General features: G+C 50.6%; 1 protein-coding gene across 1 annotated transcript; it reads right to left on the bottom strand.

Annotated features, from left to right (window-relative positions):
* Positions 1-10,294: 10,294 nt before the first annotated feature.
* Positions 10,295-13,512, bottom strand: LOC130596740 (zinc finger protein neuro-d4-like). Its single transcript, XM_057404664.1, has 4 exons — positions 13,501-13,512; positions 12,181-12,297; positions 10,586-10,667; positions 10,295-10,500 (listed from the first exon to the last, which is right to left on the bottom strand). The coding sequence occupies exons 1-4, from the start codon at positions 13,510-13,512 to the stop codon at positions 10,295-10,297; spliced, it is 417 nt and encodes a 138-aa protein (XP_057260647.1).
* Positions 13,513-13,828: the final 316 nt, after the last annotated feature.

Raw genomic sequence — 13,828 nt, 5'->3', positions numbered from 1 at the left:
GGAGGGTGCTACATCAGGAGAGCTGCTGCAGGTGATGGAAGCCCCTTGAAGGAAGCTGCTGAGAGCCAGGCTGAGAAGAGTTGGGATGCAGAAGAGACCTCCGAGCAGCTTCCAGTGCCTGAAGGGGGTTACAAGGATGCTGGAGAGGGACTGCACTTCATTGCCTTGAAGAACCAGCTCCATCTTGCTCTCAACACAGAGCTCCCAATCTACAGCTTGCAATTAAGCGTGGGTTTGATTTACAGCTTATAATTCCCCCCCTGGAGCCTCACAGCATGCACGTAGATCCCATAAGCCCCATCTCCTATCAGTTTCCCATCTGTAATGCTGAAACCCCATTTGAAGAGCAGTACTGAGGCATTGAAACCCTTGTGGGGCCCAAACACAAATCAATCTATTATGAACAGATTCTTTCATCATGTCCAATTTAATAGCCAAGAGTCCCAGTCCAGTTCCTCACAGCAGTCAGTCAAAGCATGGACAGTCCAGGCTCATTGCAGTTCAGTCACTCACAAGGGGGATGGGATGGAATAAAATAGGAAGGGTGGGGTGGGAGGGATGGGGGGGAGGGACAGAATGGGATTGGGGAGAGGAGAGGAGAGGAGAGGAGAGGAGAGGAGAGGAGAGGAGAGGAGAGGAGAGGAGAGGAGAAGGATGAAATGAAATGAAATGAAATGAAATGAAATGAAATGAAATGAAATGAAATGAAATGAAACGAAATGAAATGACATCAAATGGAAATGAAATTATATCATGATATGATAAGATATGAAATGATACATTTTCAGAGAGCGGAAGAGAAGAGAGGAGATGAATGAGATGAAATGGGATGCTACAGATGAGACACGTTTAGAGGAGTTGTGGTGAGACGAGATGAAATGAGAAGGAGGATGAAATGACGCGAACTGATATGATGCTATAACAGAACATGGTTTGATATAGCGTGAGAATACATGATGTGGATGGAAACAGAATGGAAATGATATGAAATTAAATTATGATATAACGTAAAATGATACAACATGAAAGGGAAATGAAATGAAATAAAAGGATCAGTTATAAGATGATAGATTATGACATGATATATATGATATATAATGTGATATGGTATTACATGATACAATATATTTGGAGAGAAAATGAGAAGGAAAAATGAAACCAAATGCAATGAAATGGAAATGAAATGAAATTCTATGATCCGATATGACAGCGTAACATGATGTAACATGATATAACACGATAAAACATAGTATGTTACGTGATATGATATGAGATATGCTATGAGATGAGGAGGATGAAATGAAATTAAACACAATGACATCAAATGGACATGAAATGGAAATGAAATTAAATTAAATTAAATATAATCAAATTATATGATATGGTATGGTATGGTACAGTATGGCATAGTATGCATGATATGCTATGATAGAGATGATATGCTATGATATGGTTTTATAAGATATGATATTATATGATATGCTGTAATATGATATATGATATGATAGGGTGGTATGACATGATCAGATACGATAGATTATGATATGATAAATATGATAAAATATGACATGATATGATACACGATAATATTTTTAGAGAGGAAAGAAAATGACGAGGATGAAAAGAAATTAAATGCAATGAAATGGAAATGAAATTATATGATGCTATAATGTGATGTAACATGATATAACATGATAAAACATAATATGTTACATCATACAATACAAGATATGCTAAGGGATGAGGAGGATGAAATGAAATTAAACAAAATGACATTAAACGGACATGAAATGGAAATGAAATGAAATTAAATATAATCAAATTATATCATATGGTAACATGATATAACATGATAAAACATAATATGCTATATAAGATATGCTATGCTATGCTTTGATATGGTATGAGATGCTATAATACGCTATATGATACAATATCATATTCTACAGCATACTCATCTCCTCTCTCCTATCCTCATCATATGCTGTGAAATGAGGAGAGGAGAGAAAGGAGAGGAGAGGAGAGGAGAGGAGAGGAGAGGAGAGAGGAGAGGAGAGGAGAGAGGAGACATGGATTGGGATGGGTTGGGATGCGATGGGATGGGAGGCATTGGGATGGGATGGGAAGGGATGCGATGTGACGAGATGAGATGTGATGTGACGAGATGAGATGTGACGCGATGAGACGATGCGATTAATTAGGTGCGATGAGATGAAATGGGATGCGATGCGACGCAATGACATGAGATGCAATGAGATGCAATAGGATGTGATGCGATGACAAGAGATGCGATGAGATGAGATGCGATGTTGTCCTGGGTTCAGCAGTAGCAGTCATGTTTCTCCTTCGTGGCAGCTGGTGCAGTGCTGTGTTTTGACTTCCAGCCTGGGAACAGTGCTGGTGATACCGATGTTTTGTGATGTGATGTGATGCGATGAGATGCGACGGGATTCGATGCGATGCAATGACACGAGATGCAATGAGATGCAATAGGATGTGATGCGATGACAAGAGATGCGATGAGATGAGATGCGATGTTGTCCTGGGTTCAGCAGTAGCAGTCATGTTTCTCCTTCGTGGTAGCTGGTGCAGTGCTGTGTTTTGACTTCCAGCCTGGGAACAGTGCTGGTGATACCGATGTTTTCGGTTGTTGCTAAGTGATGTTTACCCTGACCAAGGACTTTGTGAGGCTCATGCTCTGCCAGGGAGGAGGGGAAGCTGTGAGGAAGCAGAGACGGGGCGCCTGACCCAGGCTAGCCAAAGAGGTATTCCATACCACAGTCCATCATTCCTTGGGGGGGGGGGTGGTAACAGGGAGTTACGCAGAAGGACACGGGTTTCCAGGTGGGACTTGTTTCTTGGCCGGTGGTATAGTATTCTGTTCCCTTGTTATTTTCTCTTATCATTGTTGTCGTTGGTAGTAGCGGTGGTGATTTGTGTCGTACATTGGTTGCTTGTCTCAAATCATGGGAGTTGCACTCTTTTGATCCTCCTCCCCGTTCCTCCAGGAGCGGGGAAGGGGAGAGCCCCGAGTGGGGGCCTCGATTGCTCTCAGCCTGGCACCACTCACTGGGAGTGAGTGAACAAGCTGTCTGGCTAGGGTTTAAACCACGACAGATGTGATGAGATGCAATGGGATGCGAAGAGATGCAATGGGATGTGATGCGATGAGATGCAATGGGATATGATGCGATGAGATGCATTGGAATGCGATGCAATGCAATGTGATGAGATGACATGAAAATTGATGAGATCAGATGCGAGGAGATGCAACGGGATGCAATGAGATGAGATGCGATGAGATGACATGAGAATTGATGAGATCAGATGCGATGAGATGCAATGGGAGGAGATGCAATGGGATGCAATGCGATGCAATGTGATGTGATGCGATGTGATGAGATGCGACAGGATTCGATGCGATGCAATGACATGAGATGTGATGAGATGCAATGGGATGTGATGATGTGATGAGATGCGACAGGATTCAATGCAATGCAATGACATGAGATGTGATGAGATGCAATGGGATGTGATGCGATGCGATGAGATGCAATGGAATGCAATGCAATGTAATGAGATGAGATGGGATGAGATGAGACACGATAAGACACAATGAGATGCAATGGGATGTGACGCGATGCAATGGGATGTGATGCGATGAGATGCGATGAGATGAGATGCGATGTGATGCGATGCAATGAGGTGCGATGTGATGCAATGACATAAGATGCGAAGAGATGCAATCCGATGAGATGAGAAGAGATGCAATGAGATGAGATGAGATGCAATGGAATGCATGCGATGCGATGACATAAGATGCGATGAGATGCGATGCAATGAGAACAGATGCGAAGATGCAATGGAATGCATGCGATGCGATGAGGTGCGGTGCGATGCAATGACATAAGATGCGAAGAGATGCGATGATATGCGATGCGATGCAATGACATAAGATGCGAAGAGATGCGATGCGATGATGCGATGAGATGCGAGAGATGCAATGAGACTTGAGATGGTGCCAGATGAAGGTGAAATGGGATGAAGATGAGCTGACCTGTATGATGGCACACAAGGAGATGAGGTTAGGATGCGACGAGATGGGGTCACCCCCCCACACCCCATTCTGATGAGGAGGAAAATGCACTTGGGGAGAGCAGAGGAGGGTTTTCCACACACACTTGGTCAGGAGTTGTCTTTCTGCAGCTTTCTCTCTGCGTCCGCTGAGGTGCGGGTACCACCAATGCAGCTTCCTCACGAGCGACCCAAGCACTCGCAGATCTCTTCCCTCCTGACCCAGACACAGCGACGGCCCCGCTTTTATACCCGGCTGCGTGACGGAAGCGCCGGTGCTTTGTGACGTCATACGGGATGGGTGACGTCACAGCAAGGCAGCTTTGGGAGCTGCGGTGCCCTAAAGCGGGAATGTGAGCAGGAGAGCTTGAGCATCTTCCTGCATTTCCTGTGCTTTGATGGATCCATCCCTGCAAGCAGCCCCAGAGCTCGCTCTTGTGCAGTTCCAGGTGGACCTTGGCAGCGGAGGAGCCTCCAGCCCCTTTGCCATGGGAAGCCCCATCCTTTGATGGACACCCTTAATGGGGGAGCTGCCCCAGCCTGCAGGGATGGGGATGCAGCAGGATTAGGCTCAGCTCCTTGGGGGCTGACCCACGGGGCTGACATTTGCCTCAGCAGGTACCTGTAGTGCTTGCTTACAGGCTTCATCTGATGGGAGGGCAGCACTGGGCTTGGATGGAGGAAGCCACCTGCATCCATGGTGCTGGGGGAGTAGAGCAGCCCCATAAGCGTGAGGCACTTGGTATCCCACTGTCACCCACTATCAGAAGCTGCAGAGGAGATGGGGCCGTGCCCCATAGCAAAGGGGAGCCTTTCCTGAGCCCCATCGGATGAGTGTTGGAAGGGCAAGCAAAGGCTGGTTGGGTGTACCAAGAGCTGCACCTTTCCCACCAAAAGAGAATCGTGGAATCATGGAATGGTTTGGGTTGGAAAGGACCTGAAGCTCATCCAGTTCCAATCCCCTGCCATGGGCAGGGACACCTCACACTAAGTTGTGTCACCCAAGGCTCCATCCAATCTGGCCTTGAACATTGACTGGGATGGAGCATTCACAACCTCGATGGGTGGTAACACATTCCAGTGCCTTGTTCCCATGTCTCTGCACGTCCAAAGGGAATGTATCCTACCTGGATGCAAGGTCTTTTTCCCACCATAGTCTCACATTAAAGGATTCTTCCCTGTGTCCCACTGACTCATGCCAAGCATCCTGCCAAGGCTCTGCTCTGCCCCTAGGAAAGGAGGGAGCTCTTCTGAGCAGCCCCGTAGGGACCACGTTTGAAGGTGGAGAAAGCCTTGCCCACTGCTTGCTCCATGGCTCAGATGACCACAATTAACTGCAGCCTGGAAAGCAAATGGGGACATGGTCGCTCCAGGATTGATCCCTGACTTGATGCTGAGCCCCAATAGGTGGGACGTCCAAGGGATGGTCAGGGGACTGGAGCACCTCCCATATGAAAACAGGCTGAAGAAGCTGGGGCTGTTCAGCCTGGAAAAGAGAAGGCTGCGTGGAGGCCTCATAGCAGCCTTCCAGTATCTGAAGGGGGCCTATAGGGATGCTGGGGAGGGACTCTTCATTAGGGACTGTAGTGATAGGACAAAGGGTAACGGGTTAAAACTTAAACAGGGGAAGTTTAGATTGGATCTAAGGAGGAAATTATTTCCTGTTAGGGTGGTGAGGCACTGGAATGGGTTGCCCAGGGAGGTTGTGGATACGGGAGGTGCTCCAGTCCCCTGATCATCCTCGTGGCCCTTCTCTGGACTTCTTCCAACAGTTCCATGCCCTTTTTATGTTGAGGACCCCAGAACTGCACACAATGCTCCAGGTGAGGTCTCACAAGAGCAGAGTAGAGGAGCAGGATCGCCTCCATGTGCCACCAAGGCACATGAAAATCAACAAGGTGCTTGGTGACAGCCAGCATGGCTTCACTAAGGGGAAATCCTGCCTGACCAATTTGGTGGCCTTCTATGATGGGGCTGTGGAACTGATGGACAGGGGTAGAGCAGTTGATGTCATCTACCTGGACTTGTGCAAAGCATTCGACAGTGTCCCACACGACATGCTTGTCTCTAAATTGGAGAGACATCAATTTGATGGATGGACCACTCGGTGGATAAAGAACTGGCTGGATGGCTGCATGCAAAGAGTTGTGGTCAATGGTTCAATGTCCGGCTGGAGACCAGTAACGAGTGGTGTCCCTCAGGGATTGGGGTTGGGACCAGTCTTGTTTCACAGCTTTGTCGCTGACATGGACATCAAGAGGAGGGTGACCAGCAGGTCAAAGGAACCCACTGGAATGGGTTGCCCGGGGAAGTTGTGAATGCTCCATCCCCAGCAGTGTTCAAGGCCAGGTTGGACAGAGCCTTGGGTTATTGGGTTTAGTGTGAGGTGTCCCTGCCCATGGCAAGGGACTGGAACTGGACGAGTTTAAGGTCCTTTCCAACCCAAACCATTCTATGATTCTAAGTTGTACTAAAAAGAACCCAAACCCCCAAGGAGGAAGGATATTCAACTCCTCACTGATGTCCTGTTCCTCACTTCCTAACCAAAACCTGATCAACCGTGTCAATAACGCAGTAAGTTGCTCTCACTGTGTTACCAAAGAGCTGTGATTGCCCAGCTCTGGATTGCCCAGCTCCTGGACTTCATGTTGCAGCAAGAGCAATGACTGGGAGAGCTGGAACCCTCCTGGAATAGGGAACCACAGCGTTTATGGATGCATGTTCAACAGCGCAAGTAGAGCGTGCCTGTGGAAGACAAATAATGACATCATTAAATGGACATAAAGGCCATTATCAAAAAGAACTATGTTCCTCATGTCCTCGGATAATATTGGTCCCAACCAATCTCATGGCTAAATGGCACACAGCTCCCTCCCTCATCATCATCTCAGCAGTGCTCTGCTCTTCCCTGTGCTGTTCCCAAAAGCATACCCATGCAGTAGAAGACAAAATCAGTTCTCTTTTGACATTAAAATGCGGATATTGGCTATTTTCCAGCCTCCTTCAGACCTGATCCTTAACTTGTTCACCAGCATCCCATCCAAAACTCCTTCACCCGAAGGACTGCTTTGGGCTGTCACCTCATAACTGGTTCAGGAATGCAGGTTGTACTGACATCGACATTGCTAAAACCATAGCCTTTCAGGAACTGAAAATGCCTTTGAGTTCTATGAAAACTGGGAATGACGCTGTCCCAGTCTTCTGCTCCATCCCAAAACGTGTTCTGTGGTGTGATTTGTGATGTCCTTGGCATCCACAGTGACAGATGGTGGCAGGGAGGAAACGCTGAATCCTAAAGACAGAAAAGGACAAATCAAGGGGGTTTGATGTCATTTTTCCCTACCTCCACACTGTGTCTGCCACTATCAACTTGGCCTGTTTCCTGAAGGGCTTGTGCCTGCCCTCACACAGTTTATTCCCCTCTGCCCATGGCCCTGGCTGCTCTCAGAAGCTTCCTCAGGTGCTTCCATGTTGCAGGGTTAGAAATGGAACAGGGTCAAGAAGGGAACCTGCCCTCTTTCTTGGAATGAAACTTGGCTCAATAAGGGCTCTTGGGGCACCTGGAATGAAGCTGCTGCAGCCAAAGGGAAGGAAACTTGTCCTGAACTTTGGATAAAGAAACACTTTTAAGTCCAGTGAATTGAAGCCTGACCACAATAACTCCTAGGCCCCAGTTACCACCGATTTGTTAAAGTCATGCGTAGCTGATTTCCTAAGGATTAAATAGGGAACTTGAACAGATCCCACTATTTTAATTCTTTGCTAGTTATCAGAATAATTACAGATACAGCTGGTTGTGCGATTACGGGGGCGTTCATCTGTGCCAAAGGTGAAAAGCACACCGTGAGGACTTCATCTTGAAGGCCCCTACTCACAAGAGGAAGACTGTTTACTTCATCCTCAAGACCCCTGCCCACAATCACCGCAGAGCAGCGCACAGATGCCAAGAGGAGAAGACTTGTGATAATAAAGTTATAATATCCCCCGCCTATATGTGGGAATTATGAATATGTATGTAACTTATGTAACAGTGAAAGTATATAAACCTGTAACAAATATTACCTTTAATACCAAAAAGACATGCCAATTTCCATGGAAAACGCGGAACAAGATGCTAAAGCCCAACAGGCTTTACCAGGAACTAACTAAAAATCCCCTCCCTTTCCCAGCCCACAGATACCGACAAGGGCACACACAGGACACAGCAAGAGATCCGTGTGTCTGCTGCACATGAAGGGGAACAGTTCCTTTTGGTGTCAGAGCTCTGGAGTCAGGTTTATCTCCAAAGCAACTCAACCGTGTACCAAGGGAACAGGCAGCTGCTCCCTGGGGACTCCAGAGACTGGGACTCCTCCCAAGGAACCCAGCACTGACAGGAAGGAAACACACGCTCTGCTCCGTGACACCGGGGCTCACTGCTTCAGCTCAGCTCTAACCCCCGTGTCCCCCCACGCGGGCCTCTACCGGAGATGCCGACAAGGCCGAGGGCTCCGACAGCCCCGAGCCCATCGCCCGCACGGTGCAGGAGGTGTCGGCCGTGCTCCGCCACCTCGAGCAGGCCGGGGAGCGCCCGGCCCCACTGCCCAGAGCCCCGGGGGCCCGCACAGCCCCGGCCCCGCTCCCCGGGCCCTCACCGCCGCTGCCGGATGCAGGCCCCACCGCGCGGCCAGCTCCGCCTCCGTCGCAGCCAATCAGCGCGCGGCTCTCCGCGCGGGGCGCGCTGGGAGTTGTAGTCCGGGCTCCGGCGCATGCGCACGGGGCAGCCCGGGGAAGGGCGGGGCCTTTCCTCACGGAGCGGCCGCCCCTGGGCACGGGGAGGAGGGGCGGGCAGCCCCGTTTGGGTGCTGGGGTCCGGTCTGAGGTAATGGGGTCCCATTTGGGGTACCCGGGTCCCAGTTTGGGTGCCGGGGTCCTATTTGGATTGCTGGGTCCGGTCTGAGGTCCCATTTGGGGTACCCGGGTCCCAGTTTGGGTGCTGGGGTCCTATTTGGGGTGCTGGGTCCCTCTTTCCATGCTAGGGACCCATTTTTGGGGTGCCGGGGTCCCATTTTGGGTGCTGTGGTCCCATTTGGCTGCTGGGGTCTCATCCTCGTGCTGGGGTCCGGTCTGAGGTAATGGGGTCTCATTTGGGGTACCCGGGTCCCAGTTTGGGTCCTGATGTCCTATTTGGGGTGCTGGGGTCCGGTCTGAGGTAATGGGGTCCCGTTTGGGATACTGGGGTCCCAGTTTGGGTGCTGGGGTCCTATTTTGGGTGCTGGGTCCCACTTTCCATGCTAGGGTCCCATTTTTGGGGTGCTGGGTCCCATTTTGGGTGCTGGGGTCTCATCTGGGTGCTGGGGTCTGGTCTGCGGTAATGGGGTCCCATTTGAGGTACCCGGGTCCCAGTTTGGGTGCTGGGGTCCTATTTGGGGTGCTGGGTCCCACTTTCCATGCTAGGGTCCCATTTTGGGGGTGCTGTGGTCCCATTTTTGGGGTGCTGTGGTCCCATTTGGGTGCTGGGTTCCGGTCTGAGGTAATGGGGTGCCATTTAGGATACCTGGGTCTCATTTTTGGTGCTGGGGTCCCACTTTGGATGCAGGCGTCCCGTTTTCAGGGTACCCAGGTCCAATTTTTGGGTCTTGGGGTCCTATTTTGGGTGCAGGGGTCCCATTTAGGTGCTGGGGTCCCATTTTTGGGGTTCTGGGGTCCCACTGTGGGTACTGGGGTCCCGGTTTTGGGTATTCAGGTCCCGTTTTAGGTTCTGGGTTCGATTTTGGCTGATGAGGTCCCATTTTCAGGGTGCCAGGTCCCATTCGGGTGCTGCGGTCCAATTTTGAGGTCCTGGGGTCCTATTTTTGTGGCACCGAGGTCCCATTTTGGGGTCCCAGGTCCCACTTCTGAGTACCTGGGTGCCACTTTGGGTGCTGGGATCCCGTTTATGGGGTGTAGGGGTCACATTTTGGATGCTGGGTTCCCATTTTGGGGTCCCAGGTCCCGGTTTTAGGGTGCTGTGGTCCCACTTTGGGGTACCTGGCTGCCATTTTGAGATGCTGGGGTCTTATTTTGGGGTACCAGGTCCCATTTTTGGGGTCTCAGGTCCCATTTTGGGTGCTGAGGTCCCACTTTGGGGATGCAGATGGCCCATTTTGGGGGTCCTGGTGTCCAATTTTTGGGGTGCAGGGGTCCCATTTTGTGTGCTGGTGTCCACCACCAACACCCCCCCCCCCCAAATCCAACCGTGTTATAGATAATTAACACGGGGGAGAGCCCCAATTTTCCCATCATGCAACATGTCCACCCCCCCATCTCCCCCATTTCCATTATGGCTTTTGGCAGGATTTGGGGGTGCGGGGGGGGTGGGGGGGTGGGGTCCCCCCCAAGTGAGGGTGATGAAGGCTGAGGCCTTGTCCTTGAGCTGCCGCAGGCAGAGGTGGCAGCTCCAGCTGCCTGCGGGGGGGCACACAGAAAGAGGGGGGGTCAATGGGGGGGGTACCCCAAAGTGGCTCCCCCATTGACCGCCCCACACATTTACCTTCAGGGAGCTCAGCCATGGGGGGGCTCAGGCAGTACTTGTGGTACCCCCGATCGCAGTTGTCGCAGAACAGCAGCTGGTCCTGGGGGGTGTTGGGGTGTGTGTGGTGATTTCGAGGAGTTTGAGTGGTTTTGGGTCGCAAGGGGTGGTTTAGGGTTGACTTAGGGTAGATTTGGGATGGTTTTCAGGGGATTTGGGGTGGGTTTGGGTGATTTGGGGTAGTTTTGGGTTGATTTTGGGGGGTTTGGTGTTTTTGGGGTGCAAGGGGTGGTTTTGGATTGATGCGGGTTGATTTTGCGGTGGCTTTGTGTTGATTTGGGGTGGGTTTTGGGTGATTTAGAGTGGGTTTCAGGTGATTTAGGAGTAGTTTTGGATTGATTTGGGATGGCTTTGGGGTGATATAGGGGTGGGTTTGGGTTGATTTGGGGGCTGTTTTGGGGGTAGAGGGGGTGTTTTGGGGTGGCGGCAGGGTATTTTTGTGTTGATTTGAGGTGGGTTTGAGGTGATTTGGGGTGGTTTTGGGGTGATGTAGGGGTTGGTATTGAGGTGGGTTTGAGGTGATTTGGGCATAGTTTTGGGTAGGTTTGGGTCGATTTAGGTGTGGGTTTGGGGTGGGTTTGGGTTGCTTTGGGTTGCTTTTGGGGTGACTTAGGGGTAGCTTTGTGTTGATTTGGGGTGAGTTTGGTTTGATTAGTGGTGGGTTTGGGGTGATTTAAGGGTGGGTTTGGGGTGATTTAGGGGTAAGTTTGGGGTGATTAAGGGGTGTTTCATGATGATTTTGGGGTGCAGGGGGTGTTTTGGGTTGGGTTCGGGGTGGTTTTTGGGTAGAGAGAGTGTTTTGGGGTGCAGGCTGGGTGGTTTTGAGTTGATGGGGGGTGGGGTTCAGGGGGTGTTTTGCAGGTGTTTTTGGAGTGGTTTTGGGTTGATTTGTGGTGGTTTTAGGGTGATTTATGGGTGATTCAGGGTGTTTTTGATGTGCAGGGGGTGTTTTGGGGTGGTTTTTGGTTGGTTTGGGCTGGTTTGGATTGGTTTTGGGGCTGTTTGGGGCTGTTTTGGGTTGTTTGGGGCTGGGTTTGGCTGTTTTGGGGTTGGTTTGCTCTGTTTTGGGGCTGTTCTGGGCTGCTTTTGGGGTATTTTGGGGCAGTTTTGGGGGGTGTCTATGGGGTTCAGGGTTGTCTAAGGGGTGCAGGGGTGTCTATGGGGTCTATGGGTTTTGCACATGCTCCCTGCAGGCTTAGTCATTGTCCAAACTGCACCAGGACCCCCCACCCCTACCCCCCCCCCCAGCCCCATATGGCAATGGGGAGCAATAGGGTCTGTATGGGGGGGGGTACCTGTGCTCCGGTGCTGGTTTTCAGGAGCCCAGTTCAATTCTCTGTAAAACTCGGGGGGGGGGGAAGGAGGAAAAAGGGGTGACGCCCCCCCCCGCCCCCCAGCACCCCTGGAATCCCAAATGGTCCCAACTCCCCCAATTCGCCCCCCCCCTTCCTCCCCAAAGGCAGGGCTGGGACCCCCCCATTTGGGACCGGGACCCTCCCCCCATTTGGGGCTGGGACGCCCCACTCACGCTTGTGGTGATTCTTGTGGGGGGGCACAGGGCGCTCTCCCAGCTCCTCGCCCTCCTCCTCAGCCGGGTGCGTGTGTGTGTCGTGGTAGCTGAGCCCCAGGCGGTTCTCGTAGCGCTTCCCGCAGATTTGGGGGCCAGACCCCTCCTATTGCCCCCTACCACCTCCTATTGGCCTACATCGCCCCTATCGCCTCCTATGCCCCCCTATAAACTGCTATCACCCCTATCGCCTCCTGTCACTCCCATAGTTCCCTATCACCTCCTGTTGCCCCCTATCGCCTCCTGCAGCCCTCTATGGCCCCATATCGCCCCCTATGGCTCTCTACCGCCCCCTATTGCTCCCATAGCCCCCTATCGCTGCTGTTACCTCCTATCGACTCCTATCGCTCCCATAGCCCCCCATTGCCTCCTGTTGCCACCATTGCCTCCTGTTGCCACGGAGCCATGGAGCAGGATGGATGGACCATGGATGGGATGGATCGTGATGGATGGATGGATTATGGATGGACGGACAGACGGATGGATGGATGGATGGATGGATGGATGGATGGATGGATGGATGGATGGATGGATGGATGATGGATTGGTGATAGATGGATGATGAATGGATGGATGGATGATGGATGATGGATGAATGATGGAAGGATGGATGATGGATGATGGAAGAATGGATGAATGGATACACGTAGATCCCATAAGCCTCATCTCCTATCAGTTTCCCATCTGTAATGCTGAAACCCCCTTGTGAAGAGCAGCACTGAACCATTGAAACCCTCGTAGGGTCCAAACACAAATCAGTCTATTACAGAGAGATTCTTTAATCATGTCCAATTTAATAGTCAAGAGTCCCAGTCCAGTTCCTCACAGCAATCAGTCAAAGCATGGACAGTCCAGGCTCATTGCAGTTCAGTCACTCACAAGGGGGATGGGGTGAGATAGGGGATAGGAGGTAGAAGATAAGAGATGAGAGAGAGAAGAGAGGAGAGGAGAGGAGGGGGAGAGGAGAAGGGTGAAATGAAATGACATCAAATGGAAATGAAATGAAATAAAATGGAATGAAATGATATAAAATGATATGAAATGATATATTTTCAGAGAGGAGAAGAGAGGAGACGAATGAGATGAAGTGGGATGATATGGGATGAGATGACGTTCCCATAGGAGAAGCAGAACATGGTAATTTTGGGGTGGTGTTGGGGTGGTTTTGGGTGTTCTGGGGTGTTTTGGGGCTCTGATCCTGTATCCCATAGGAAAAGAAAGACAGGGTGGTTTTGGGTTACTTTTGGGGTGCTTTTGGGGTGTTTTAGGGTGTTTTGGGAGTGTTCTGTGGCTAGTTTGGGGCTCTGACCGTGTATCCCATAGGAGAAGCGGGACAAGGTGGTTATGGGGTGGGTTTAAGCGGTTTTGATGTTGTTTTGAGGTGCTTTGGTGTGTTTTGGGGTTCTGACCCTCTGTCTTATAGGAGAAGAAGCACAAGGTGATTTTGGGGTCCTTTGAGCCTGTTTTGGGGGTGTTTGGGGGCACTGTCCCTGTATCCCATAGGAAAAGCAGGACAAGGTGGCTTTGAGGTGTTTTAGGGTTGTTTTGGTCTGGATTTGTGTTGGTTTTGGGCTGGTTTTGGGCAGTGACCCTTTATCCCATATGAGAAGCAGGAGAAGGTGATTTTGGGGTACTTT

The sequence above is a fragment of the Pezoporus wallicus genome, unplaced genomic scaffold (genome assembly GCF_028554395.1).
Source record: "Pezoporus wallicus isolate ANWC-B61680 ecotype Strahan unplaced genomic scaffold, APGP_CSIRO_Pwel_v1 contig_8078, whole genome shotgun sequence".
NCBI lineage: Eukaryota > Metazoa > Chordata > Aves > Psittaciformes > Psittacidae > Pezoporus > Pezoporus wallicus.
This window is presented reverse-complemented; position numbering and strand designations above follow the sequence as displayed.

What these genes read in the sequence shown, in the direction of transcription:
- LOC130596740 (XM_057404664.1), bottom strand. An exon ending in AGGAGCTGGGAGAGCGCCCT is followed by an intron (nt 10,668 to 12,180) that starts GTGCCCCCCCAC and finishes AACACCCCCCAG; the next exon opens with GACCAGCTGCTGTTCTGCGA. An exon ending in CATGGCTGAGCTCCCTGAAG is followed by an intron (nt 10,501 to 10,585) that starts GTAAATGTGTGG and finishes GCCCCCCCGCAG; the next exon opens with GCAGCTGGAGCTGCCACCTC.